General features: G+C 44.5%; 1 protein-coding gene across 2 annotated transcripts in view; it reads right to left on the minus strand.

The window, feature by feature from the left end:
• Positions 1-3,817: 3,817 nt before the first annotated feature.
• The window catches only part of LOC308483766 (intermediate filament family orphan 2), a 46,460-nt gene continuing 23,891 nt past the window's right edge, over positions 3,818-26,386 (minus strand). Inside the window, exons 2-9 of one of the 2 annotated variants that reach the window (XM_081017972.1) lie at positions 25,302-25,362; positions 24,106-24,201; positions 21,697-21,837; positions 20,225-20,367; positions 16,498-16,618; positions 13,617-13,709; positions 11,447-11,577; positions 3,818-10,947 (exon numbers count right to left, since the gene is read on the minus strand). In XM_081017972.1, coding sequence (XP_080874098.1) covers positions 10,839-10,947; positions 11,447-11,577; positions 13,617-13,709; positions 16,498-16,618; positions 20,225-20,367; positions 21,697-21,837; positions 24,106-24,201; positions 25,302-25,362 — 895 coding nt within the window. In that variant the 3' untranslated portion in view covers positions 3,818-10,838. The remainder of the gene's footprint in view (positions 10,948-11,446; positions 11,578-13,616; positions 13,710-16,497; positions 16,619-20,224; positions 20,368-21,696; positions 21,838-24,105; positions 24,202-25,301; positions 25,363-26,386) is intronic. The other variant, XM_081017973.1, reaches the window with a different exon arrangement.

Below are 26,386 nucleotides of genomic sequence, written 5' to 3' on the forward strand. Positions count from 1 at the left end.
AGGCCAAAAACATCTGGGGACCCAAGGTTGAGAACCACTGATAGAGAGAAGAGCTTTCTCTGTGGGATATCTGCCTGGTATTGCTGGAGAACATAAAAAGAGCCCTGCTGGATCAGGCCAAAGGTCCATCCAATCCAGCATCCTGTTCTCACTCTGGCCAACCAGATAGATGCCCAAAGGGAAGTCTGAGAGCAGGATCTGACCACAAGAGCCCTCTCTCCTCCTGTGATCTCCAGCAACTACAGTGCAGTTGGGTCAAGAGCTCTTGAGTCGTCAAGCCATAGCTGTCAACTTACAGATTTGAAAACAAGGGATCAGCAGCCAAAATAAGGGATTTTAGTCAACCAGCTGAAATACAAAGTGAAAAGGGACCAGATAATTTGGGAGAGCAGCACTGGTTTTTAGCCCTTCGTTTCCAGAGGTTGCTGCTCAAGACACCAGCTGATGAAATACCTCAATTAAATAACTACAAGCAGCAACCACTTTTTGCGCAAAACAAAGTCCAAGCTACAAAGATGCTGCTGCAGTTCTGTATCTTGTCTCTCGTGCTCCATCTGCAGCTCTCAGTTCCATCAGGCTGGGCGGGAGGAAGGGGGGAGAATAGCACCCGAAGTAAACCCGCAGGTCAGACCATCTATGCTAGTCTACCACTACAAATCTATGGGAGAAGCGCTTGCAGCGCTTCCTCCGCTTTCCCCCTCTATGGTTAGCCCTTGGAACACCTGCCTGCGCCTGCGCCTCCACCTCATCCTCCTCTCTCTGAACTGCTTTCTCTATGGTTGCCCTCGCTCTCCTCTCAAGGCTCCTCAGTAATCCATATGCCGCGCCAGGCTGCCCATCTCATCCGGGTCCTTCAGCAGCGCAGCCACAGTAGGGTCTAGCGGGAGCGGCGGCAGCGGCAGGCAGAGGGGAGGTCCCAGGCAGAGAAGCTCAGTTCAGCGGCTGTGAGGAGGATGGCGGCGGAAGGGCCCAAGGCTCCCAACAGTCCCGGTGCAGAGGGGCTCCCAGAGGCCGAGGCTGGTGAGAGGAGGCCGGAGGGGGGTGGGCCGAGCAGCCAAGCAACACAGTTGGAGCCTCCCCCCTCCCTGGCCGGCAGGGAAGCTGCTTCCTTTGAAATCCGGGAAATTTAAGGGACATCATCAATAAGGGACAGCAGCGGGACACGGCGCTGGGATAAGGGAGTTTCCCGCCAAATAAGGGACGGTTGACAGCTATGCTTCAAGGGCAGGTTCTACCTCCTGTTAAGAACGGTGCCAGGGGCCTTGAAATATTAGTTGCTGCGAATCACAAGCAGGGCTGCTAGTGGTGAGGCGAGGAGCCCAGAACAAAAGCATGTTAAAAATTCCAAACCCTCCAATAGTACCTTCTGGGTCTTTAAAGCCCTAGACCCAGGCTGCAAACACCTAAAAGGCCACCTCCTTCCCTACAGAGCCTTCTGGGTGCTGAAATCAGCAGAGGGGCCTCTCTTGGTAGTTCCTCTGCCCTCAGAAGCTCAGGGGGGTGGCCAGCCCAGGAGAGGGCATTCTTGGTGGCACCTTCTGAACTGTGGAACTCCCACCCCACAGAGGTCCATCAGGTATTTTCATTGTGCAGCTTTTGTTGTCTTCTAAAGACACACTTCTTTGCTCTGGCCTTTTGACACATGAGATGTGTTTTCGGAATGCAGCCCGTTATTTGTTTTAACCATTGTTAATGTTGAATTAGGGACGCGGGTGGCGCTGTGGTCTAAACCACAGAGCCTAGGGCTTGCCAATCAGAAGGTCGGAGGTTCGAATCCCCGTGATGGGGTGAGCTCCCGTTGCTCGTCCTGCCGACCTAGCAGTTTGAAAGCACGTCAAAGTGCAAGTAGATAAATAGGTACCGCTGCGGTAGGAAGGTAAACGGCGTTTCCGTGCGCTGCTTTGGTTCACCAGAAGCGGCTTAGTCATGCTGGCCACATGATCTGGAAGCTGTACACTGGCTCCCTCGGCCAATAAAGCGAGATGAGCGCCGCAACCCCAGAGTCGTCCGTGACTGGACCTAACGGTCAGGGGTCCCTTTACCTTTAATGCTGAATTTTAAGGTTGTTCTAGCCTATCCTGGGGACCTGTTGGCAAAGGGCAGGTAATAAATGAAATAATATTTTCAAAAAATGTGTTGTTTTTTAAAAAAACTAATTCTGTTTTAAATGAGGTAGTGGAGGCTGAGCAACTAGGAAAGGTGCTCTCAGCACACAGATCTATCCAGACAGACCATTATCAGCATTACCTTGAAGTGAGCTATTATTAGCATTCTAAGGCTATAAGTAGAAAACAGGGGTAACAGAACACCGCATGATCAATGGGCCTGCTGGAAGTACCAGGAGAAAGTTATATGCAAGTTTCACTTAAAGAAAAAACAAAGCCTGATGCCACAGTGAGGGACTGAATACAAGAGGCTTGATGCGGGTGGCACTGTGGCCTCTTGGGCTTGCTGATCGGAAGGTCGCAGTTCAAATCCGTGCAACAGGGTGAGCTCCCATTCCTCTGTCCCAGCTTCTGCCAATCTAGCAGTTTGAAAGCACACTAGTGCAAGTAGATAAATAGGTACCGCTGCAGCGGGAAGGTAAATGGCGTTTCCGTGCGCTCTGGCTTCCATCATGGTGTTTCGTGACCCGGAAAGCTGTCTGTGGACAAAAGCCAGCTCCCTTGGCCTGAAAGTGAGATGAGCGCCACAACCCCTTAGTCTCCTTTGGCTGGACTTAACCATCCAGGGGTCCTTTACCTTTTTACCTTACAAGAAGCTTGAGGGAGAATTTTTGCAGGATCCTGAGCTCATAAGGGGCAGGTCTTCACAGGCTTCACTTAAGTTGGAAAGAGTTGGTGCGGATCAGTCACTACCAACCTGGTGTCCGCCAGGTGCTCTGAACTGTAATTCCATCAGCACTGGCTGGGGCTGATGGGAGATTTAGTCCAAAACACTTACAAGGCACCAGGGTTGGTGGAGCCTGGTGTGCAACACAGAGGATTCACTACAGCCTTGTTCTGTAGCAGCAGCATGGGCTTGCTACTCCATTCCAGGTTCTTGCCAGCCTTACAGTCTTCCAGGACACTCCATTCCATTCCCCAACTTTCTGCTCCTCACTCCCCAAACAGGCACTCAGTGTTCTATGACCATTGAGCATGCTCAGTCTTCACTGGACTAAATTAAGGGTGGGGAACCTCAGGTCCAGGAGCTGAATGAGATCCAAGCCTCAAGCCAAACCATCCCCCAACTCCAACCCTGCTCTATAGCCACTTCCTTGAGAGCTTTTGGACGCGGGTGGTGCTATGGGTTAAACCACAGAGACTAGGACTTGCCGATCAGAAGGTCGGCGGTTCGAATCCCCGCGACGGGGTGAGCTGCCGTTGCTCGGTCCCTGCTCCTGCCACCCTAGCAGTTCGGAAGCACGTCAAATTGCAAGTAGATAAATAGGTACCGCTCCGGCAGGAAGGTAAATGGCGTTTCCGTGTGCTGCTCTGGTTCGCCAGAAGCGGCTTAGTCATGCTGGCCACATGACCCGGAAGCTGTACGCCGGCTCCCTCAGCTAATAAAGCGAGATGAGTGCCGCAACCCCAGAGTTGGCCACGACTGGACCAAATGGTCAGGGGTCCCTTTACCTTTTTACCTTTACCTGAGAGCTTTTGCCTGGAAAAAGGAGGGTGTGTGTATGAGAGGGACATGCAAACCTGATTTCTGCCTGGATGAAATGTAACAAAAGGGGGTAGTCACATCCACTGCCCCACCCATTCTGCTACTGGCTCCGCCCACCATTGCTGTGCTGCCCAGCCCCGCAGAAATAGACAGACACACACGAAACTTTCAATAACCAGGAAGTTTGGCGTTTATTGTAAGGGTTTTTTTTCCTTTTAAACAAAGAATTACCAGAACCCGTTTTCCCCACCAACAAGCTTCAGGTACATCCCTGATTCACAGAGAAGCCCGTTTGGTATGTGAAAGAAAGGGAAGGGAAGGGAAGGGGAGGAGAGAGATTATTCAAAACCAAAACATTTGCTAGAAAGAACTTGAGAAATGAAGGATGAACCATGTTTCAGAGCTCCTCTCCTAGAAGCAGGACCAGCAGCACAGGGCAGTTCAAGCAGAGATGGACGGGATTCGTGGGTGTGCTTCCTTTTCCAAAAGAGGAAAAGTCCCCACAGTGCTTTGGGACATCAGATTGGATGTGTAAGGTGGGAGCTTTTTGGCACTCATGAATGCATGGCAACAATCCGCTTGGAGCATGGAAGTGCCAGGATGCTCACACAATTTTTGGGTGCCCTATCCAAAATGAAAGTTTCTGAACCATCAATAAAACACGGGCTCATGTGAGGCTGTGCTACAGATGAGGAACAGGGAAATCCCACTTTGATGGGGGGTGGGAGGCATGTGCTTCTGGAGTAAGCTTAAGAAATGGTTAACCCTTGGACCTTTCTCCCAATTAGAGCACAAATACATTACATCTGGTTATCCCCACTCCCTTAAAATGCTAATATACAGAATATAAAGCACAATATGTACAACAACACAGTAAACAGTTTCTTTCCCCATCCCACACTCGTTAAGTAGTCAGGGTTTTTTGCAGTTGGAAAGGAAATACTTCAGCAACTTCAGTCATAAAGAGAAAGGCGGCGGCAGCGGGGTTAATCCAGATTACCCTTTTTGGCCCCAAAATTGAGCCGCCTTAAAAAAATAAAATAAAAAACCACAGGATACCAGCATTTGGAGGACGTTATAAATTTCTTATAGCTTATACATTCCTTATAGCGGAAGTCATAAAACAATGTATGCCCACATTACTACTCACAAACTTCTCTGCTGCATTATTATTTTTTAGGCAACAGTGCAAATTCAGAATTTGCAAGGGGACAGAGGGGCCTTGTGGTCCCTTTGCTGGAGGAACATCAGCCATCAGTTGCAAACAAAAAACCAACAAGCAAACCAACAGCAAACAGACAATACCCAAGCCCTTGTACCTAAGTTTCTGCAAGACAGCCAGCCGAGCAGCTATTTTGCACCATGCAATTCCTATGACACCACCTGCCAAGATCAACAGGGCCTCCATTTTAGAACTTACTTTGCCTAATAAAGTGCAGTTTGTGGATTTCTAAAAGCAGCTCTGCAAGATACATTCACAAAAAAGTTACCAGCTTACAGAAGTTTTTAGTAGTCCGCCTGCCTTCTCACAACACATCCCCTATGTCAGTCATTTAGGGGCCTAAGGTGGAAAAAAATAAGGCCTCTGCTTTGGTACAGCTTTTTATCTGCAACTAATTATACACATGACAGGTTACCTACAAGCCTGTTGGAGCTATGAAGGGTGTGAAATGCTAATAAGCTCTTTGAAAATAGCAAAAACACCAACCCAAACTTTTGTGTCTCCACTTCTTCAGAACAGGAGAGGCTATATAACAAAGGATGGCCGAAATCTCCAAACCAGACACAAATGCTGAGAATCGCCATCTTTAAAGCAGGCTGCTTAAAAAGTGGTCTTGCCTTGGCTCTCCTGCCAAGATGGATCAAGGCCCTTCCTTTTCTACATCTCTCACAAAGAGTCAGAGTCAGCAAAGGATGAACGCACAGAGCTTGGCAGACAGAAGCTTGAATTATCTATGAATTATCTGGAAAACTGGTCTGAAAACCTACCAGGAGGGAAAAGTTGAGTTTGTGCTATTGACCATCTGGAGCAGCAAGTTTTATAGAGGCAGGCAAACAGTCTGCAGCAGCATGACTGTGTTTTGAAACCTGCATCCTCTTCTAGTCTGCTTCTGAGAGAGACACAACAATCAAGTGATCTGTTGTGGAAACTCTGGCACCGACACATGACATGAATGTTGCAAAGGCTAGAATGGCTCTCTCAACAATTTATGCTCAATGTGTTTGAAGGGATGGAGGAGCCAATACAAGGCAGAGAGACTCCTGCATACACCAGGAGCATGCCTAGCGCTCTGGAGGGAAATCCATACAATCATTTTTGCAGGTGGAAGCACCTTCCAGAAACTATCTGCTTGTTGCTGCAGATATTGTTGGAAACAAAGGCAGACAACATCTTTGCTATTATTAATCTTCCATGCAGAGTACTGGCTGGACAAATCAGCTAGTTATATTTTTGCTACTGTGAAAATTTGGGAAATTGAACTTTGCTGTTTTTGACCACCAAGCCAAGCTGCAATAGGTAGCAAAGTGCTAAGTCAGGTACAAGCTTCCTAAAACTCTGAATCCTTTTTGTGAGCACCATCGACCTTGGCCAACTCAAAAATGAAGTGGTGAGAGGATAAAGCGCCCCCCCCAGCCCCCAGGTTCCCATCATTCAGATTCAAATTTGCTCCAACCATCCTTCCCCTTCTGATACATTTTGAGTATGTGAGCTAGCCAGGAATGGTGCTGAGTACAGGAATCCTTTGGGTTGGAGCCAAATCAGTTTTACTCAGAGTAGAAGAAGAAGAAGAAGAAGAAGAAGAGTTTGGATTTGATATCCCGCCTTTCACTCCCTTTAAGGAGTCTCAAAGCGGCTAACATTCTCCTTTCCCTTCCTCCCCCACAACAAATACTCTGTGAGGTGAGTGGGGCTGAGAGACTTCAAAGAAGTGTGACTGGCCCAAGGTCACCCAGCAGCTGCATGTGGAGGAGCGGAGACGCGAACCCGGTTCCCCAGATTACAAGACTACCGCTCTTAACCACTACACCACGCTGGCTCTCAGTAGACCCACTGAAATCAACAGTTCATGTCCATTATCTTCATGCAGCACTAGCATTAGATAAACCCTCTTGAGATTTGAGTGTTACTTCATGTTATGCAGAAAACTGATTTTCACCCATTTCTTTGTGTGTATGTGTGTGTTTGTGTACATTTGTGTACACACACAAATAATTCAGATTGAATAATAATAATAATAATAATAATAATGCCACATCCTTACCTCTATTTCAGTTCCCACATGGGGAAATCTAGAAGGGTTTGTTTCTTGAATAATGCATGTGGAGCGACTGACAGGACAGGAAGTTTGCTCTCTGTTTTCCCTCTAGTGAGAGGCAAAAACCTTGGAGAGTCCTGACTGAAGGATGGTGAGCATGTTTTTCAGCTATTGCAGTTTGTTACATGGCTTCCCCCAAATGCTGCCAAACAACAGTTATGATGTCTGAACTTAACACCTTTAAAAATACAGCATCCCCTTTGAAGAGTACACATTTAAGCTAATTGAATTTCATTAGGGGGTGGTTTTCCTTTTTGTCCTTGGCATTCATCTTCAAAGCAGCTTTGCATACTTGTTCACTGCCTGAGCCAAGATGTAGTAATAAAACACTGGGAATAATTCAACATTATTGTTCTTTGGACATTTTTTCTAAAACAACAACAACATGCATCCATAAAGCAGGCACAAGGCCCGTCTATTGAATTCACATTTTCTTTTCTTTTTACAAACCTAGTTTGCTTAGGAATCTTGACAGATCTTCATCCTCTCACTAACAAGTAAAGGAAATTAGCCGGCTTAAAAAATCCCTTAAAAACCCACAAGAAAATAAGATTCCCACCCCCACTCCCACCCAATTGTAATTAATTTTTTAAAAAGTGTCAATATGACACTGCCTCAAGAATAGAAAATAAAGTATTTACAGCTTTACAGAAGGGGGGGGGGGCGAAGTCATTACAATTCACGTCCAGCATTTTCACATTTTTTTTCCTGACAAGCTTTAAATCTGGTTGCTACGGACGGACAAGACTAAATGCAAATCTAGAGGTGCCACTGTCTACTAAAGCCAGCAGCACTGGCTGAAAGAAATGCAATATGAAGGAAACTGTACTGTTAAGGGACTGATCCATTCGCGAACTCACCCTGATGCTCCCTCAGATATAATAAAACCTCATATTCAAAATGTGAAGAGAAATTCTTAAATTCAGGTTGCATATGATAAAAAAGATACCAACCACCACCTTAACCACTACTATTCTGTTCTATCGTTATTCTTACACAGGTAATCCCCACCTACCTCTAACACATACAAATAATAATAATTGCTTACTTGAGTACCCACCTAGTCATTACAAAATGAACCATTTTGTTGATGCCCTCCATGTTGACCAGTGAAACCTCATCCCCCTACCCACTTATACAACCATACAAGAACCAGTTCCCCCTGCCCATGCCTACCCACTACACTCTACCTTGAGCATGCCAGCCATTAAAAGCAAACACATTGACACATGCTCTTAAAGTTTAAAACACACCCCTCCCCCCAAAGAAGATTAGCAGCAATGAAGTTGGATGGCCTTAAGTAAAAACCGCTCAAATTCTTAGTTTCAGAAATAGTAAATCCTACAATTTCTGGGCAACTGAAGTTTAGCAGGTACACATACAACCTGCACTCAGGAGCTGCCAGATTGGGTAGACGGGTCTCCCAGTGTCTGGAGAAACTGCAGAGCGAAAGAGCCAACATTCAGTGCTGGCTTCAGGACCCTGAGATGCTATTTATGAAAGTGCCAAGGCCCAACCCTTTGGAAAGGACAGGGCTGCTGGTCTCCCCTCCACCCCCCCCCCCAAAAAGCTGCAAAACTCACAGTCAGAAAAGGGTACAGCTTTGGATAGAAATGGGGTGAAAAGAATAAGGGCTTAGGAATGAGATTCCTTTTCCAAAGCAGAGAGAGAAAGCGATGAAGCGCTTGACCAAAAGTTGCAAAAACAAGCTTTTTAAGGGCCGCTAAGCAATGGGGCATAAAGCTACTAACCAGAAGCAGCAAACTTGAGTTTCAAGCAGCAAATCAGGACGAACACAAAGTGTCCCTTTTTATATTGCATCTCCCACTCCCCCCCTTTTTTTGCATGGATGGGAATATAGTAAAGCTCCCCTTCTGAAGCCAAATACTTCCCCACCCAGGAGTGTCTCTCTCACATGACAGACGTGTTCATCTGCCTAGGCACCAGCCATCACCTTCAGCAACCCAAAGCAGCAGCCAATTGGACAAGAAAGCACTCCGGAGACAGAGGGGGAAGGAGCCCATCAGCCACACAACAGCTTTTACTAGGGGTTGAGCTGTAGGCATGAGGGGAGAGGTTTCTTCTTCTAGGCATTTCGTGTCATTAAGAAGCGTTTTGCAGGAGAGATAACTATCTGACACCCACCCACCCACAGCAGCTTTGCCAGAAGGGTGATTGTGCCTCCAAATCTGGGCAGCATAAAATGATACCATGTTGGCAAAGAGCTACTCTTTTGTTCTGGATAACAGCAAGTGATCTGGACCAAGAAGATGCTAATTCATGGCACCGACCCCAGCTGACTATCTGGCAAATAAACATCAGATGTTTGTGTTTAAGCCACCAAAGGATGGAGTGGGGGCTAGTCTCACTTGCTTTTCAGAAAAGCAAAGCATGTGACAGTTATACCTTAGTGCCAGACAATACAATACTGTACTCTTGATTTTTCTTAAAAAAAAAAACACCACATCTTGTAATACTTATTTTCAGTGTACCTGAAATACAGTGGTACCTCAGGATACATATGCTTCAGGTTACAGACTCCGCTAACCCAGAAATAGTACCTCGGGTTAAGAACTTTGCTTCAGGATGAGAACAGAAATCGTGCTGCGGCGGCACGGCGGCAGCAGGAGGCCCCATTAGCTGAAGTGGTGCTTCAGGTTAAGAACAGTTTCAGGTTAAGAACGGACCTCTGGAACGAATTAAGTACTTAACCCGAGGTACCACTGTACAGGTGCAGGACCTGACATGCTTCAAGACATCTAAAGCTGTGTTCCTTGCTGAGGGGTCTTGGGAAAGGTAATGCCACTCACCCTATAATTTAGTTAACACTGATTCTGAGGATGGTGTGGAAAGCTATCACGCTCCAAGCTTCCGAAAGCAGCACAAAAATGCAGTCCTTCCTCAACAGTAACTTTTTGAGAGGAAATCATTTGATGGCTAAAGTACAAATGAAGGGGGAGGGTGAAGAAAAGAGGGAGGGAAGGAAGAAAGTTTGGAACCAAAGGATCACTGGGAGCAGATGCAGCAGTAGGAAGCTCCCTTGGCCAAAACAAGCTCCACAAACAAGTAAAGGTGTGCAAAGTGAATGCTCAGCTTCCTTTCCAACAGGAGACAGAGAAGCCCAGCAGTGACCTAACATTCCATACAAATAAGGCGAACGCTTTGCTTGCTTGTTTTTGCATAGTAATTAAAAAACAGTGTTATTCCCACCCCATCAGACTTTTGCTATTCTTGCCTTGCCACCAAGCTTCTAATAGAGTTCTGGACCTCAGCAGAAAAGGTGTTGTGCAGGTCTCTGAAAGGATTCTCTCAAGCCACAATTCACATCCCTTCTAACTGCATGAGCCAAGAGCAGGTGTCATTAAAGGGCTATGATTGGGAGGGGAGGACACTTTCAATCCACGCAAGACACTTGTCCTCATTGCTGCTCAATGGTGTGATATTTGCTACTTAGTTGCCACAGGGCCTGCTCTGCCAATTTGCCTAGCACTTCAGTTCAGTGCTAAACTTCCATACCAATTCATTCTTCTGCTACCAGAAGCTTATTTAGAATCATCATTTTTATATAAAAAGCACTATGATATTCCAGTGGAGCTCAAAGTGGCTCAGCTTGGGGCAAAGGCACAATTAAAATACCATATTCACATACTTTTTCTTACAGAACTCCACATCTGTCATTTGTAGAACAGTATAAATGTTTTTTACAGCACCAAATCCTTGGATGGGGTGGGAAAAAATACTAGATCAAGTCCTTGGCACCCCCAAGGCTAGGGGCTTTGAAGTCTCTGATCTCTCTGCATTTGTGAAATCTCTTCTTTTTCTGGGTTTTCTTTTTCTTCTCTCCTTGCGCCAGAACGTTCTGGTTATTTATCAGCTGACCATGGGCTCAACGTCTGCTTCTCTGTCAAACTCATCCTGAATTTCATCCGTGTTTCCTGAGTCGCTGCTGGCTACCGAACTGGGAGACGGGGAATTTCTGCTGACAAAGAAAAGGGGAGAGAGAGGAAGAGTGTGGTTAGGTCCATTCTCTTAATAAGCCGTCTTTCCATGTTAAACAGCGGCAAAAGCATGTTCAACTTACATGGATGTAAAGTAGGGAAGTACTGGCTCCCCAGAATGCAAAGGGCAGTATGTTTGCTGCATTTCAGGCATCAACAGTTTTATAGCAACATGTAAAACCCTTCGCAGACATTGCAAAAAGTGAGATGACAAATGGAGCAGACAGCACCCTAGTGCTCTGGACCACTGGGTGCCATGAAGTATCTGTCGTACTTAAACAGTATTGCTGTTAAACTGGATTTTCAAGGTAAACAGTTACATCTTGGGGCCTGCTGTGTTTGGTACTTTCAGCGAAACCAGACACCTCAGAACAGCTAGTCTTCAGATTATTGAGTCCCTCCCAATACCTCTGAACGAAAGCTCTCCATCACCATCCCACTTGGGCAAATAAAAGTTATCAGGTGTGGATTCTGTGTTACCTTTCAGCAGAGCCTTTAATGAGCCGCCGGCAAGTCTCCATTTGCACATCCAGGCCCCGTTTCATGCTGCACATTTCCATGTACTCATGGAGGTGGCGATTCATGTCACTCTTGGCCGTGGCAAGCTCAAGCTGCACAGAAGGAGAGGGCCAAGTCAAGTCATGCAAAGAATGAGAACTACCATGTGCCCTCCCTGCCCATTTTGATGGAATGTCAATTTATTACCACTAGCTAACCTAAAGGCTGCTAATGGAAGTGAGCATCACTATTTATAAAGGAGGCAATAAGCTACCTCCTCATTTTTCTTGACAAAGTTCTGAGCTTATGATATACCGGTACATAAATTCCAAAAGATTCTTTGGATGGCATGCATATTTATGGTATGACAAGGTTAAAGCAAATAAGGCCTTTAAGAACCATATTGTCAGAAAATCATTGTTTAATGTCTGGATAAAATATAAAGACTTGCTGGAAAATAAGACACCAAGGTGGCTTTCACCTTTGGAAGCCAAGGCCCGAAAAAGACCCAATATGGAGGCTAAATGGCCAAAATATTGGGAAATACTAGAAAAGGATGGAGACAATTGGAAATTGCAGAGTTTGGAGAAAATGAAAGACAAAGTGCGAGATTGGTTACATTACGCTCAGATTAAAGAAGTTTTTAAAAATGATAAAAAACTAGGGTTCCAGGTGGAGAAATCGAAATTAGAAACAGAATTGTTAGAACCAAAGATTAAGGTACTTTCAAGGATGTATAACTTGCTGTTGAAATGGAATACACAAGATGAAACGGTTAAATCGGCTATGATAAGGTGGGCACAGGACATTGGGCATAATATCATGTTTGAGGACTGGGAGAGGTTGTGGAACAATGGATTGAAATTTACTGCATGTAACGCTCTGAAAGAAAATGTAATGAAAATGATATATAGATGGTATATGACCCCAGTCAAACTTGCCAAAATTTACCACCTGTCTGATAATAAGTGTTGGAAATGCAAAGAGTGTGAGGGAACGTTCTTCCACCTCTGGTGGACTTGCCCTAAAGTGAAGGCGTTCTGGGAAATGATTTATAATGAACTGAAAAAGGTATTTAAATATACCTTCACTAAGAAACCAGAGGCCTTCCTTTTGGGTATTGTCGGCCAAGGGGTGGCAAAGAAGGACCAGACATTTTTTATGTATGCAACAACAGCAGCAAGGATACTTCTCGCAAAACATTGGAAAACTCAAGATCTACCCACACTGGAAGAATGGCAGATACAACTGATAGACTACATGGAACTGGCTGAAATGACCGGCAGAATCCGTGACCTGGGAGAAGAGAGGATTGAGGAGGACTGGAAGAAATTTAAGAACTATTTACAAAAGTATTGTAATTTGAGTGAATGCTAAACAAGACGCTAGATCAAAATAACTGAACACCACTAAATTTAGAAGTTTTTAAGAAAATAAGTAAGATTGTGAAACTTAGCTCCTTTTGAGAACTATAAGATTATGAAATATAAGGGATATAAGAATTTTAAATAAGATGATAAATTGCTGACAAAACGTTATAACGATGAAAATGGGAGCGGGAGATGTGAGGAAGTCCAAAGAAAATGTGAAAATATGTTAAGATCAATGTTACATTGTTTATTATGTTTATTTTTATTGTAAAACTTAATAAATTGCTTTAAAAAAAAAAAAACATAAATTCCAAAAGATTCAAGGCAAAGAAGTATCTCTTCACCAATAACATACACAAGCCCTCTCAAGCTGCACCCCACGCACATGAAAGCTCATACCAATAACTAACTTAGTTGGTCCCTAAGGTGCTACTGGAAGGAATTTTTTTATTTTGTTTTGACTACAGCAGACCAACACGGCTACCTAACTGTAACTAGAACCTTTATTTCCTATTACCTTCTGTCATTCTGCCCACCCCAGAAAACCTTGCCCACCTTGTTTCTCTTCTCATGTCCAATTCAACCACGCATAGCCCTCATTAGCAAAAAGAGATGGAGAAGGTAACTGCCTTGAAAGTTACCCCTCAGCAATAAGGCAAAAGCCTGACCATTTTGATCCATGACCAGCCTGTGGCTGCTCATCAGATTTAATCATTTGCTGCTCTTAATTAAACACAACTAGGCCACACAGACAAACAATTCTTAGGCTCCTCGTTCCTTACCTCAATCTGTCCTATCGTTTCTTGGTATTCTTTGTCCCTCGTTTTGAAGAAAGATTCTGTTTCATGGATCAAGTTGCCCAAGTTCTCCTCTTGCTATAAAATAAAGAAAATCAGGAAGAGGTGAGCAAGGAATTCTGTCACCCAGAACCAGCCAAAGAGCCAGGCAATACTGTAGATCTCTCCAGCTCAGTACTGTCTACAGTGACTTGCAGTGGCTCTCCAAGATTTCAGGCCAGGATCTCTCACAGGCCCTACCTGGAGATGCTCCAGATTGAACCTAGGACCTTCTCCATGCATTTAGTGTATTATGGTAACATTCAAGATCATCTGTTCTAAGATAGTGTCCACTTGACAGAATTCAGCCTAGCAGAGCTTTACAGACAGAAGCCTGCAGTGCAGAAAAATGGTTCAGTTCTGGCTCCGTCTGGGGAGCTAGAGGCCTGGAGAGAGGGAGTTGCAGCACTCTGTGCTCAGCTCCCTGAGTCAATTAGCCTTTTATTCCCGATCTCGATCTACAAGGCAAATCTACCCTTTCGTTGTGTAATTTTCAGTTAGAAGGGATTTAAGCCTCTTAAAACCTTTAGAGCTGCAGCATGCTAGGCCTGAACTCTGTAATACTCCACTGATAGCTATACTTCTAACACACAGGCACATGGTTATATGCAAATAATCTGTCACTTAATTCCAGCCCATCACTAAAACTGCTTTATCGCCCTGGCAGTTGCAGCTCACTAGAAAGGCGCCTTCACAAACGTATGCCACATTTTGCAACTGTAGCACTTTGGTGTAATCTCTCACCGTTTTGCAGTGCACACCACCACAGTTCACAAAATGGAAAGGAACAACTTAACATGCGTTCCTGGCAGTCAGTATAAGGTGGATTGCTGAGGAGATGTGGCTGGGCTGCTGCAGTGGCTTTCTAGCCAAGGAGATAAAGCTTCCTACCTCCCACCATCACCACCCTCTATCATGTTACTGAGAAAGGGAGGAATGGAGGTACACTGAGAATCTGACCATGAAAGGTCACAGCTCTCCCAGTGTCAAGGCACTCAAGGCTCAAATGCACCATCAGAAAGGGACATCAGAAAGGTTTCCAAGCAGTACGTCTCCCAGTACGTTTCCGAGCACAATTTAAAGTGTTAAAGCCCTAAACGGCCTCGGTCCAGTATATCTGAAGGAGCGTCTCCACCCCCATCGTTCTACCCGGACACTGAGGTCCAGCACCGAGGGCCTTCTGGCGGTTCCCTCACTGCGAGAAGCTAAGTTATAGGGAACCAGGCAGAGGGCCTTCTTGGTAGTGGCGCCCTCCCTGTGGAACGCCCTCCCACCAGACGTCAAAGAGAACAACTACCAGACTTTTAGAAGACATCTGAAGGCAGCCCTGTTTAGGGAAGCTTTTAATGTTTGATGTATTACAGTATTTTAATATTTTTTTGGAAGCCGCCCAAAGTGGCTGGGGAAGCCCAGCCAGATGGGTGGGGTATAAATAAATTATTATTATTATTATTATTATTATTATTATTATTACTACACACCCATTAAACACAGAAACTTTTCCCGACAGACTTTATTGAGCAACAGGAGCAGGATTCTGTTGCTCTACCTAAACAGTTCAGCAAGCACCAATGGAATAAGCAGCTCAAGGCTCTTCTGAACCAGGCATCCTAAAAAGAGAATTTGCAAACCAGCTGACTTGATGCCCTTGGAGAAAGATGTCTAGGCCACTCCATCATTCCCGTCCTCTCATTTTAGCTCAGTGTTTCTGATATATGTCAGTTAAATCAAAGTCCCATTCATTAAAAACTAGTAAGACTTTGTTAACGGTGCCTAGCCTGCTTCCTTTGTGACTCTCTGTTGTTGGCTTAAAAAAATTTGTTAAAATATTATCAGATATACAACAAGCCTATATTTTTAATACCAAAGCTTGACCAGCTTCCTGTGAAGTCCCTTCTCACTTTGCTCCAATGTTTAAGCGGCTTCAGCTTTATTTCTCCAATATGGGACAAATCAAAATCAATTTCTACAGAATCACCAAGTGCCTATCAGTTTAAGAAATTTATGCTACATTCCAGAAGTTGTCAGCCACTTGTAAGTTGTTGATAAAAGGATAATTTAACATAGTAAAATTAAAGATTCTCAAATTCACAACCAGTGCTCTTGAGTCCTATATGATCTCATAGGCCCATGTTACTATAGTTGAAGGGAGATAAGTTAAGAGTTGCTTCCCCTCCTCCCCATTTTCTTGTTTATAAACACCACCATTATCATTTAACAAGACCTTGAGTGCTTGGCAACCAGTCACAAACATCATTTACAAACCGCCACTGCCTGCAGAAGAGCATGTGATGGAAGGTTCAAGCTACCGGATCATGCGGTAACAGCAGGCTCCACATGAAAAAGCACTGCCATGTGACTCCAGAAAATTAATGTATAAAAAACATATGTATGCTAATATTAGACAAAATACGCCATAAGGAATAAGTAATACAGTACATGTGTGTTGAGACGGTGGGGAGCTGAAGGTGAGTGGAGAAAACATAAAAATGTAGCCAATACCATGACAAAGCTTTAAACTCCATGTTGGTTTTTTCCTGCACAATCAAAGGAGCCTCAACAACACAACTTCAGGTGCCGATCAAAAACAATCGCCTGTCAATTATACAGCAGCAAGTAAACCAATCTTTGCAAAAGTGGCCATTTTTATTCTCCAGCAGAGAGGATGTGCCAAATTCTAACACAATGGAGGCTTTTGAAAATTTGGATGTATGTTGTTGATAATAAAAAATCATTACTTTTTAAAACCCTTCCAGAAATCAGTCACAACCTTACTTCTGAAGAAGCTAGAGACCCATCTCACAAAGAGCCCAGATCCAAAACTCACCTCTCCCTGGAGCTCGATTGATGGGTTACAGTTGGTGAAATCTTCCCAGAGGAGCAAAGTATCCTCATTCTCCTCCCACGTCAAACTGTCACAGTCATCATCAAAATCGAAGGTTTCACGCCTGACAGGGAAATATATATACATATATTTTCATTAAAAATCCTTGTAATCCTTCTTCAAAACAAGCTTAGGAGACGGTATTAGCACTAGAACACACACATAAAGGCATAGGATTTTGATGTGGCTATCTCGCCCTCTGCTGAAAAAAGGCTCCACATCTGCCTTTTATTCTGCTGCAGGATAGACAGAATTGAAATTCCAAGCTAATCTTAGTGTGACAGTTCAGCTGTTCCCCTCCAGGTGGTGCTGCACATCAAAACAACAGTCCAGAGCTTTACACAAAGGTTCTAGTGTCCAAATTAAAAGGATTTCTGCCTATCACTAACAAAAGATACGAAATGCCCAGGATGTACACATGTAATTAAAAAGTCATGCTTTAAAGCAGTGAAAGGATGGGCAGTTTCACTAACCACCTATGATCATTGCTCTGTGCTGCTTTAGTTTCATATGCCGTACAACAGGGGTCGGCAACATTTTTTAGCCGCAGGCCGGTCCACTGTCCCTCAGACCTTGTGGAGGACTGGAGAAGTGGCACTGGGGGGGGGGCAAGTAGTCCTCCTCCTCACCCCCCACCTCCACCCACAGCCGCTGCGATTAACTTCCCTGGCCGCAGCTGCTTCTCGTGGGTAGGCAGAGTGAGCTCGTCCGCTCCGCTCTCTGGCCCACAGGAGCACCAGGGCAGTGGCAGCAGCAGAGGGAAGATGAGTGGCGCAAAAGGGCTTGCTCTGGAGATGGGCTGCTTAAAATGGTGCTCAGCCAGCCCCCTTCCTCCTCTAGGCAGGGCGAGGAGAAGCCAGGAGGAGGGAGGGAGGAGGCGCCGCCGCAGTGTGTGTGAGGGAGAGGGGGGGAATGGAATGGCACGGGGGGGGGTGTTGCAGCCCGAACGAACAGAATCCCCACACCGATCCACGGACAGTCCACAGGCCGGATCCTGAAGGCAATTGGGCCTGATCTGGCCTGTGGGCCTTAGTTTGCCAACCCCTGACGTACAACAACCAGAAACAACTAGAAACTGGGGGGCCCTGATGGTTTCATCACTAATCCTGCCCCCTCCCCAGATTCTATGCACCCAATTTTGAAATCTCCAGGGGATAGAGCTGCATGTGGGAGCTGCACAGCAAATAAGGAGTCCCAGAAGCTCATTTAGCTCTGATGTCTAAATTGGAAGTGGTTTTATACACAGTCTGACTGTTGATCCACTTAGAGCAGTATTGTCTGAATAGATGGGTGGCAGGAGTTCTACACCGTACCAAGCAAGACTCTTTTCCCAGTTCTACCTGGGGATGCCAAGAAGTGAATGTAGTGACTTCTGCAGGTAAAGCAGGTACTTTGCAAGGACCTTTGGACTACAGACCTGTAAGCAGTTAAATGCCGTACAAATGAAGTAACGCAACAGCTCTCATCATTAAGTAAGCAAACATTACTAAGGCAGTTCCAGGGAACACCTCACATCAAAACTGATGCCTTTTATGGGACCAATTTGGGCTAGCTGAAGGAACACAATCAAGCTTGAGAAGTTACATCTAGTCAATGTCACAAGGCAGTGATGCCTGAATTTTCAGCTAAAAACTAACAGGATGAAACTTTGAAAAGATTTTACACTAGCTTCTTTTAAAGAATTGCCTGAGAGGGGACTGCTTGATCCCATCCTCCAGGAATCTTGTGGCTACTTTGCTGAGCTCCACAATGGCAGACATTTTTGTCTCCTGAGTTCATTTCCTTCCCAGCAGAGCATATATAAAGCAGGAAGTCGAGGTCAACACTTCATCTTATGACGAATGGATTCAAAACTTGGCAGTGGACTGGAAGAGGCAGCATGGGAGCACATGCCAGCTTCTAAAATCGGCCAAGCCTCCCAGCTTAAAACTACTGCTTGCCTTCAGCTGCATTTATTTTGCAACCATGGCTATTTGTATAATCTGAATAATTTGAACCCTCTTACGAAAAGACACAGCACTAATGCAGTTGTTGTTCCTTAGGGGTTTTAGAAGGGATTTCTTTTCACTTCCAACAATGCAATGGACTGGCCTATTAAGTGTATAGTCAGAACTGTCAACCTTGTCCACAGTGTTTAAACCCAAAAGATTACTTGCAGAGTGTCAAAATAAACTGCAGGATTCCTGGGTGGGCTTGCAGACGCAGGGGTTGTACTCCATCACTGCCGTAGTCCAAGCATGTAGCATTTTAAGAGTAAAGGTGCGCAGCAAAAGGTGATGTTGGCACATGCCATTCAAAATAGGAGCTGGAACAAATCCCATGTCCCGAAAACATGCCATAGGGGTGGGGCTCCTACGTAAGGCGCATGGCATGAATGAGAGCTGCTAACTGCAGATCCTTCTGAGGGAGAGTGCATATGCACAATGGCCTGGAAATTCTGCTTCTTGAAAGAGGCAAAGTGTTTAAAAGCATTGGCTCTATAAAAACAGTCATAAAGACCAGCATTATGATTACTAAGCAAGAGTTTCACTTGGGGACATAATTTCTGAGTGACGAAGACTCTTATCTTTTATTGGCATTTAAGAAGAGGACTGCTGGGTGAAGTCATTATGGATTCCAGTAACGGTATGTATAAGCTAGCCAATCCTGCCTAGCTCATTTTCAGCAAGCTTCCCTCCCACTGGATAAGAAGTGTTGCTTAGACAGCAAGGCATGCAGTGCAATGTAGGCTGTCCCAAAGTGTGTGTTGTGATGCCCCTGCATTAGGGTTGCACTTACAGCAAAAGGCTGCAGGCCCTCTTGTCAGCAAGCCTTGCTCAGGGGATCTATATGCAGAATTTCAGATACCTGTATTTTCAGGTATCTGAAATTCTGCATACAGATCCCCACCCTTTTCATTTTCTTTTTGAAAACCAAGTTGTTTCTGGCCATGATGACTGCAAAGCATACAACTGGAAGTGTGTAGGCAATTACCACCAAGATCTCAAGAGGTGGCAGGGAGTGAAAAGCTACTATTTGCAGCGTACAGGCTTGAGTGCCCTGCACTCCTTGTTACCCTCCCTATGATATGAAGACTCTATCTTAGCTGTATTTAGAACAGAGCTAGGGAACCTGATGCCCTCCAGATGTGGTTGAACTACCACTCCCATCTTTCTATGATGACTGGGGCTGATGGGAGCTGGAGTCCAACATCTGGAAAGCACTTGGTTCCCCATCTGTGCTTTAAAAGATTAGACATATTCATGGAGGATAGGTCTAGCAATAGTTATTAGCTAGGACAGCTATCTGGAACCTCCAGGTTCTGGAAGCAGTGGCCCTCTAGTTACCAGTTCCTGGGGGACAAATTGGCCAAGGATTCCTGGCTTTCAGTATTGCTTGTGGATTTTCCCAAAGGCACCTGGCTAGCCAACAAGAGAAGCAGGATGCTGGAATAGATGGGCACTTGGTCTGCTCTAGCAAGGTTACTCTTATGTTCTTCCAGCAGAAGCAGAATTATGCAAAACAAGCAGATCTATGCGAGTTCTCTGATTTGCATGATTAAAAGCTACAAAATCCTACTTGCCTCAGTGAAGAACAGAAACTACCTCGAAGCCATATTTTGGTGTGTGACCCTTCCAAGGGTCACAGCCAAAAGGATGCCAAGACATTCCCCAGCCTCTGAAATACTCACAGCTGATTAAACATCCTCTTCATTTCATCCGTGATGTTCAGAGAACAACTGACTTCATCGTCCGAAAATCGGGCATTGTCTGGGTCCTGCTCAGAGAGGTCATCATCCGACACGAGTTTCCGCTCTTTCTTCTTGGAAGCCACCTGAATTGGAGAGAAGGGCGGTGACTAGAAGGTTCAGGTGAGCTGCTACGCCAAGAAGCGGCAGAGATAAAGGAGAGGTATGAGGTGGGGAAAAATATTGTGAGCCATCAGCCACCCCCACCCCACTTCCAATGGTTTGAGTGAGCAAGTGACAGCTGACACAGATTCATTAAATCACAAGTGTTACAGGTGGCAGAACACACAGCACAGGGAAGCAGATTGAGACAGCACGCGGCAAAAAAGCAAGCTGCTAGACAGGCCATGCCCCAGTGGCACAGCCATTTGGGCTGCAGTCGGCCATGCGAAGGCTAGGAGGATGACGCACAAGCGGTTGGAGATGCTCAAGGTGACAAGCTGGAGAGCAACAGGCACCCCTTGGCGGTCCCCTGCCTGGCCTCAGCTAACAGTGACAAGGGGGGACTAGGCTGTGCCATACAGCTAGGAAGAAGAACCCCGAGTCCTGCACCATTTTCCACCTAGAAGCAGAGCGAGTCAGGCACCAGGTTTGAAAGGAAAACAGAATGAAATTGGAGGAAGGAGTTTGGAAACACAAAGAAATTTCATTTCAAATATCCATCCACCATAAACAAAAGTGGATCACAGCTATCAAACAGAGTTATAATCGGCAAGCATATATGAGTGAACTGATTCCTTAGTACGACTCTGGGATGGTTTTATGAATTTTGTTTTATTGGTTTAAGGTTGTATGGGACTGTGTGCTTCTTGGGATTTAATAATGGATATCAGAATAATCAGGGGCATAAATACTAAGAGGAGGGGCAGGGTGCCCTGTGGTGATGGCCTGTCTCCTACTCCCTGGACCAAAATCTACTTGTGGATGGAGGTTTTCACAGCTGCCTACACACTTGCAATGTCATGACAGCTAACTGTTTGTTTTCTCCTAGAGTTCTCCCAGGGTCAGAAAAAATTATCTGATTTTTATTTTATAAGGAACATAAAAGCCAAGTGGGACATTGTAATGCATTTTTGTGGTGTCTCAAGAGGACCAGCAGACACACAAGCTTGCTCTTATGATTTATCTGAAGACTTCTAAAGAGATTGAGGTCTTAATGTTGCTGTGTGAGACCCAAGGCCTGGTGACACCTGTGCAGACCTTTGTAGATGCAAGAACACAACTCCCTGCTTCAGTTAGATTATTCCCAACATGGGAACAGAGCACATGAAACTGGGGTGTTCTCTACAGAGGCTTGTCAGCTGGTCCCATGATTTATAGTGGGAATCCTGAACAGCAACTCCAAATCCAAAACACAGCTCCATCTCTCTCTGGCACAGTCATGTTCTCCACAGGACAGGACGGAGCCTAATCACCTGGAATATCTTGGAAACGTCTTCAGAGTTGCGCTGCTGCGCTACATCACACAGTTTGGCTGTGATATCGATTCGTCGGCAGATGTCCATGTCCACCTTCATGGCTTTTTCTTGGATCTTTGTGTCCAGGTCTGTCATAGGCTGCAGGAAGGACAGCAGTGGATTATCTTCCATTAATACAGTTCAGAAGATAAGAAGGAGATGACCTACAGTATCTCCATCAATGCAGATCACGCCAGCCTCCATATTAAATGCTGCCTGGTTTCCAGGCATGCTAAACATCCAAGGGACAGCAGCATTTGGGGTAGGTAGTCAATTCTCTGCAAGTTGAACACTGATTTCTAACCAAGGCAAATGTTCAAGGAAGGTTACGCTTTAAACAAACTCTCAACCCAAAGCCTTACATTTGCAATGCTATTTATTTTATGGAATGTACATGGAAAAACCTATTCCAGAAGTCCCCCACATGATGTGTGGGATGCAGGTTCTGTTTTATGTAGAAAGACAGTACTTCATGTCAGAAAATTCACCTAGCTACTTCACACTAAAAATAGTTTCTCTTACAGGACAATGATATTATTGAATTCCAACATCTTTCAAGAACTTACAAGATGAAACCTGGCACATGATATATGCCTGCAGAAAGTAATGAGCATTTAAAAAAAAATCTACAACCTAAAATATTTAATTAAGGGACCTTCCAAATTTTCTAATCTTGTTCAGATTTTCACTTCCTAGGTTTGTTTGTGTATATATATTGTTTTGCTGCTCATTATTTGCAGTTCTGAGCTCCTTTAGGAGGAAGAGCAGCACAGAAATGTAAGAAATTCAGTGGCTATAAATGGAGGAGCATTTCCCAAATATTCTGTAACTGTGCTTTTTGCACTACATAACCCTTAAAAATCTACACACACATCTTTCTAGAGAAAAGCATCTAGTTTCTTACAAAAAAAAAAATCCAAATCTGACCAAAGCCAAATATTTATTCCACATACAATACTGATAAGGACAACATTTTACACCTCATACCCTTCCATTATGGAAATGTCTCTTAAACAATCATTTCTTATCCAAAAAACCTTGCACTACTCTCTATGAAATTCTGCAGCTTCTGCTATCTACAAAAGATGTACATTTTTCTGTATTCCCTCACCCTTAGTTAGACTGTGCTCTGACTGGGCTGCTGCTCTCTGCACACACTAACGGTATTTATTTTAAACTATTAAGTTTTAACAGTCCATAACTACGCCACCTATAAATTACAAAGATAAAATTATGCCCTGCATGTTTACATCATGAAAGTTACAAGGTATGTAAACTCAACTGAGATCCTGCCAACCTTTTTACAGTTCTGCTGCCCTAGAGCCACACTGACACATCCACACTTGGCCAGAAGAATGGATTTCCCTCATAAAAAGGAGAGTGCAAATACTTGTGTCCATTGACATTTTCTCTGGAGTCTGACTTTCAGAACCACAATATGCACCAACAGGTTCTCTCCACACACCCCCACGGTTTTTATAAGGAGCCCAGGGCAACATGCTTCTGATATGTCCCAGAGCAATGTTTGAAGTTCCCAACTGAAAACAATACTACAGAGGGGGGTGGAGAGAGAGAGAAAAGAGGAGGGCTGGGGTAGCTCTGCTGTTGAGCCCAGAGATAAATGTGAGCAAGGCCTTAAAGTGAAGTGTGTGGAAAATCAGGAGTCGCTTTTCTTCATGTGAACTAGAATCTTTGAGCACTCAAGTTCCCTACATCAGCTAAATAGTTATCACATAAACGAGGTTTGTCATGCTTTCTACCTGTTCTGATTGTCAGGCCACACTATTGACAATTCAAGTTTCCAAAGCAGGAAGCTGCTCCCTGAAACGACTCCCTAAAATAACATTCACAGTTCTAAATATGCACACAGTTTACTCAATATGCTCAAATGGCAGGCTTGAAACTAAGTGACCCAGCAAAGTAGATCTGAACTGGAGTTTCTGAAATCATTTTGGTTAGATGAAACTGAAAGGAGTATTTTTAGCATTTTTCTAACTGATGGCACCTGCATGGTGCTTCTTCAAACCTGCACTTAATGGGAAAACCTAAACCTTTTAAAGAGCATTCTTTCCAGAGGTTGCAGCACTGGAGGGGTAGGGGGAAGTACCCAGCACTGCTAGCTGGTGTGAAGCCATCGGGGAACACTCAGGGTTGTGTGATAAGCAGCAAGTTAAATGCATCTACACAGACCAGACAGGAAGCAGGGAGAGGACAAGGGAATTGGTCTGATGCATTAGATCATACAAGGCAGCCATAATACTAACTGCAAGCAGCACTTACTGAAATCATAACTTTTTCATTAATGAAGCTATGAAGATGACTCCCCCCCTTTAAACCTGGTGCAACTCAGCCTGCCAGGGTACTTACATCACTCATCAGACCCTTGAAGACGACAAGTTCAGCTTTCAGTCTCTCAATCTTCTCATTTAGCTCTTCTTGGAGGGCTTCGGCTTCTTGTGCCTCCTAGAGGACAAATGGTACAAAGAATTGTGGTGCGGAAGGAAGGGCACAAGCTTCAGACACAAAGCTCAAAGAAATAATCAAATACAGATCCGGCAGCTAATTTCAGTTTGCTCCTATCTTGTGGAACAGCCTCACTATCTCACTATCAGGTAAGCCATGGAGTGGGAAACGACATGTGGTCCTCTGGGTCCCCACAGTGCTATCCCAGATGCCTCAAATACTGTAATAAACATTATCTCTGGATGTTGGAAGGTCAACAATGTGAATTAGATTCACATAAGTAGCTGTGACCATCTTAGCTGCTAATGAAAAGCTATGCCATTATGCAACCCACACCTCTGGACTGCCAGCTTTATTGATTTATCAGATTTCCAATGCATCCTTCACCATAACACCCTAGAGTGAGTTACAACAATTGAAAATACAATCAGAAATAGAAATCAAATTATTATAATTATAAAACTGTTCAAAATGCAACAAGACAATACAAATTCAGTGAAAGAGGTGGGTGTCACAAAACAAAATGTCTTAACGATCAAATACTTGGATTATGATATGCATCTTCAGCATATGACAAAAGCTGTACAATTAAGATGCTTAGATGCACCTCTGTGGGGAAGGAGTTCTACAATTTAGGGGCCACCACAGAGAAAGCCCTATCTCAGGCTACAACTGAGGATGGTGGAATTATCAAGAACCCCTGTCACACCACACTGTTATTAACACCTGAGAAGGCTAATAGAGATGAAGACAGTTTTTCAGATATTTGGAGCCTACATCCTTTAGAACAATGAAGTTGTTCTTCTATGGTGAAGTGCCACTGGATACCAGGAATCAAAGCCCTCTTTATAAAAAAATAAAATCAGAGTTCTTTATTATCCTGTAGTACAATTTACAGAAGAGCAGCTGTGAACCAGTATCCCATTTAGGGTCTGGTTTTTTACAAATGAAGTGATACACACACCTGGTCATTAATCCCAGGCAGTCCCTAACCCCAGGCCACAGGCAGCTCATGAAGCCAGCTGGGCACCAATAAAAATAAGAAATGGCCCCTATCGACCTTTGAAGAAACATACATTTAGGTGCTCTCCGAAACCTACCTCTTGGAGAGTCTCTACCATTGATTCCAGATTCATTCGCTTTGCCAGTTCCTCCTCCCATCTGAAAAAAGAAGAGTTGTGAATTAGAGATGAGAGAAGTATGTGACAATGGCACTCTTAAACAGCACAGCCCAAGTTGGAGAGAGCCTTACGAGCTCTGAACCCAATTTCAAATTGAAAGATCTGACAAGCAGTTGTCCTGGCCTTGGATAGTCCTGTATGGGATCCAGTTTTCCTTGCTGGTCACAGATTGTTACATACTGCCTAAAGCCAGCCTTCTCCAACTTGAGGCCCTTTAGATGTTTTGGTCCACAACTTCCATAAACCCTTCCATAAGCCCTAGTCAGAATGGCCATAAGATGCTGGGACTGATGGGAGCTGTGATCCAACCATCTGGAGGGCACAAAGTTGGAGAAGGCTGGCCTAGGTTAGGGCGAATGCATGCCCTACCCCAGAATTAAAATACAGTACTAAACCTCACTTATTGGAAAAACTTGCCAGGAATACTTTGGTTCAGTAAAAACATGTTAACCTCCAAATGATCATATCTCATAATAAAGGACACTCTTTTAACAACTACAACTTCATAGGTGAAGCCAAAGCCTGCCTCCTCCTTCAAGCACAGTGGCAGCCCAAGGCACTAGGAGTTACTGCTGACTCCATCAGATAAAACATTCTGCAGAAAGCTTCCCTTAAGTAAGCCTCAGGAATGCATCAGGTCACGTTTGCAGAGACCTTTCGCTCCACAAATCCCTCAGTAGAAGTGCTGGAAAACTTGAAAGCTTGGTTACGAAACTATGATTGACGACTGCCATTAGACGTCTGGAAAAAAGCATCAACGCAAGGATGATTAAAATACTCCCAACAGTCTAATTAAAAGCACAGTATGAAATTACACTTGTTTACTTATCCAATTGGCTAACATTAACAAGGTTACATTGGTAAAAGAACAGAAAACACAAGATCTACCCACAACACTTCATCAAAACTACAAAAGTTTGAGAACTGTTCCTGTGTCATTTGCTGACAGATTCATACAATGATTTGCCAGCATTCCCATTTCCAAAACAATCTGGTGATGTTTG

Source organism: Podarcis pityusensis, assembly GCF_964106645.2.
Source record: "Podarcis pityusensis genome assembly, chromosome: 8".
NCBI lineage: Eukaryota > Metazoa > Chordata > Lepidosauria > Squamata > Lacertidae > Podarcis > Podarcis pityusensis.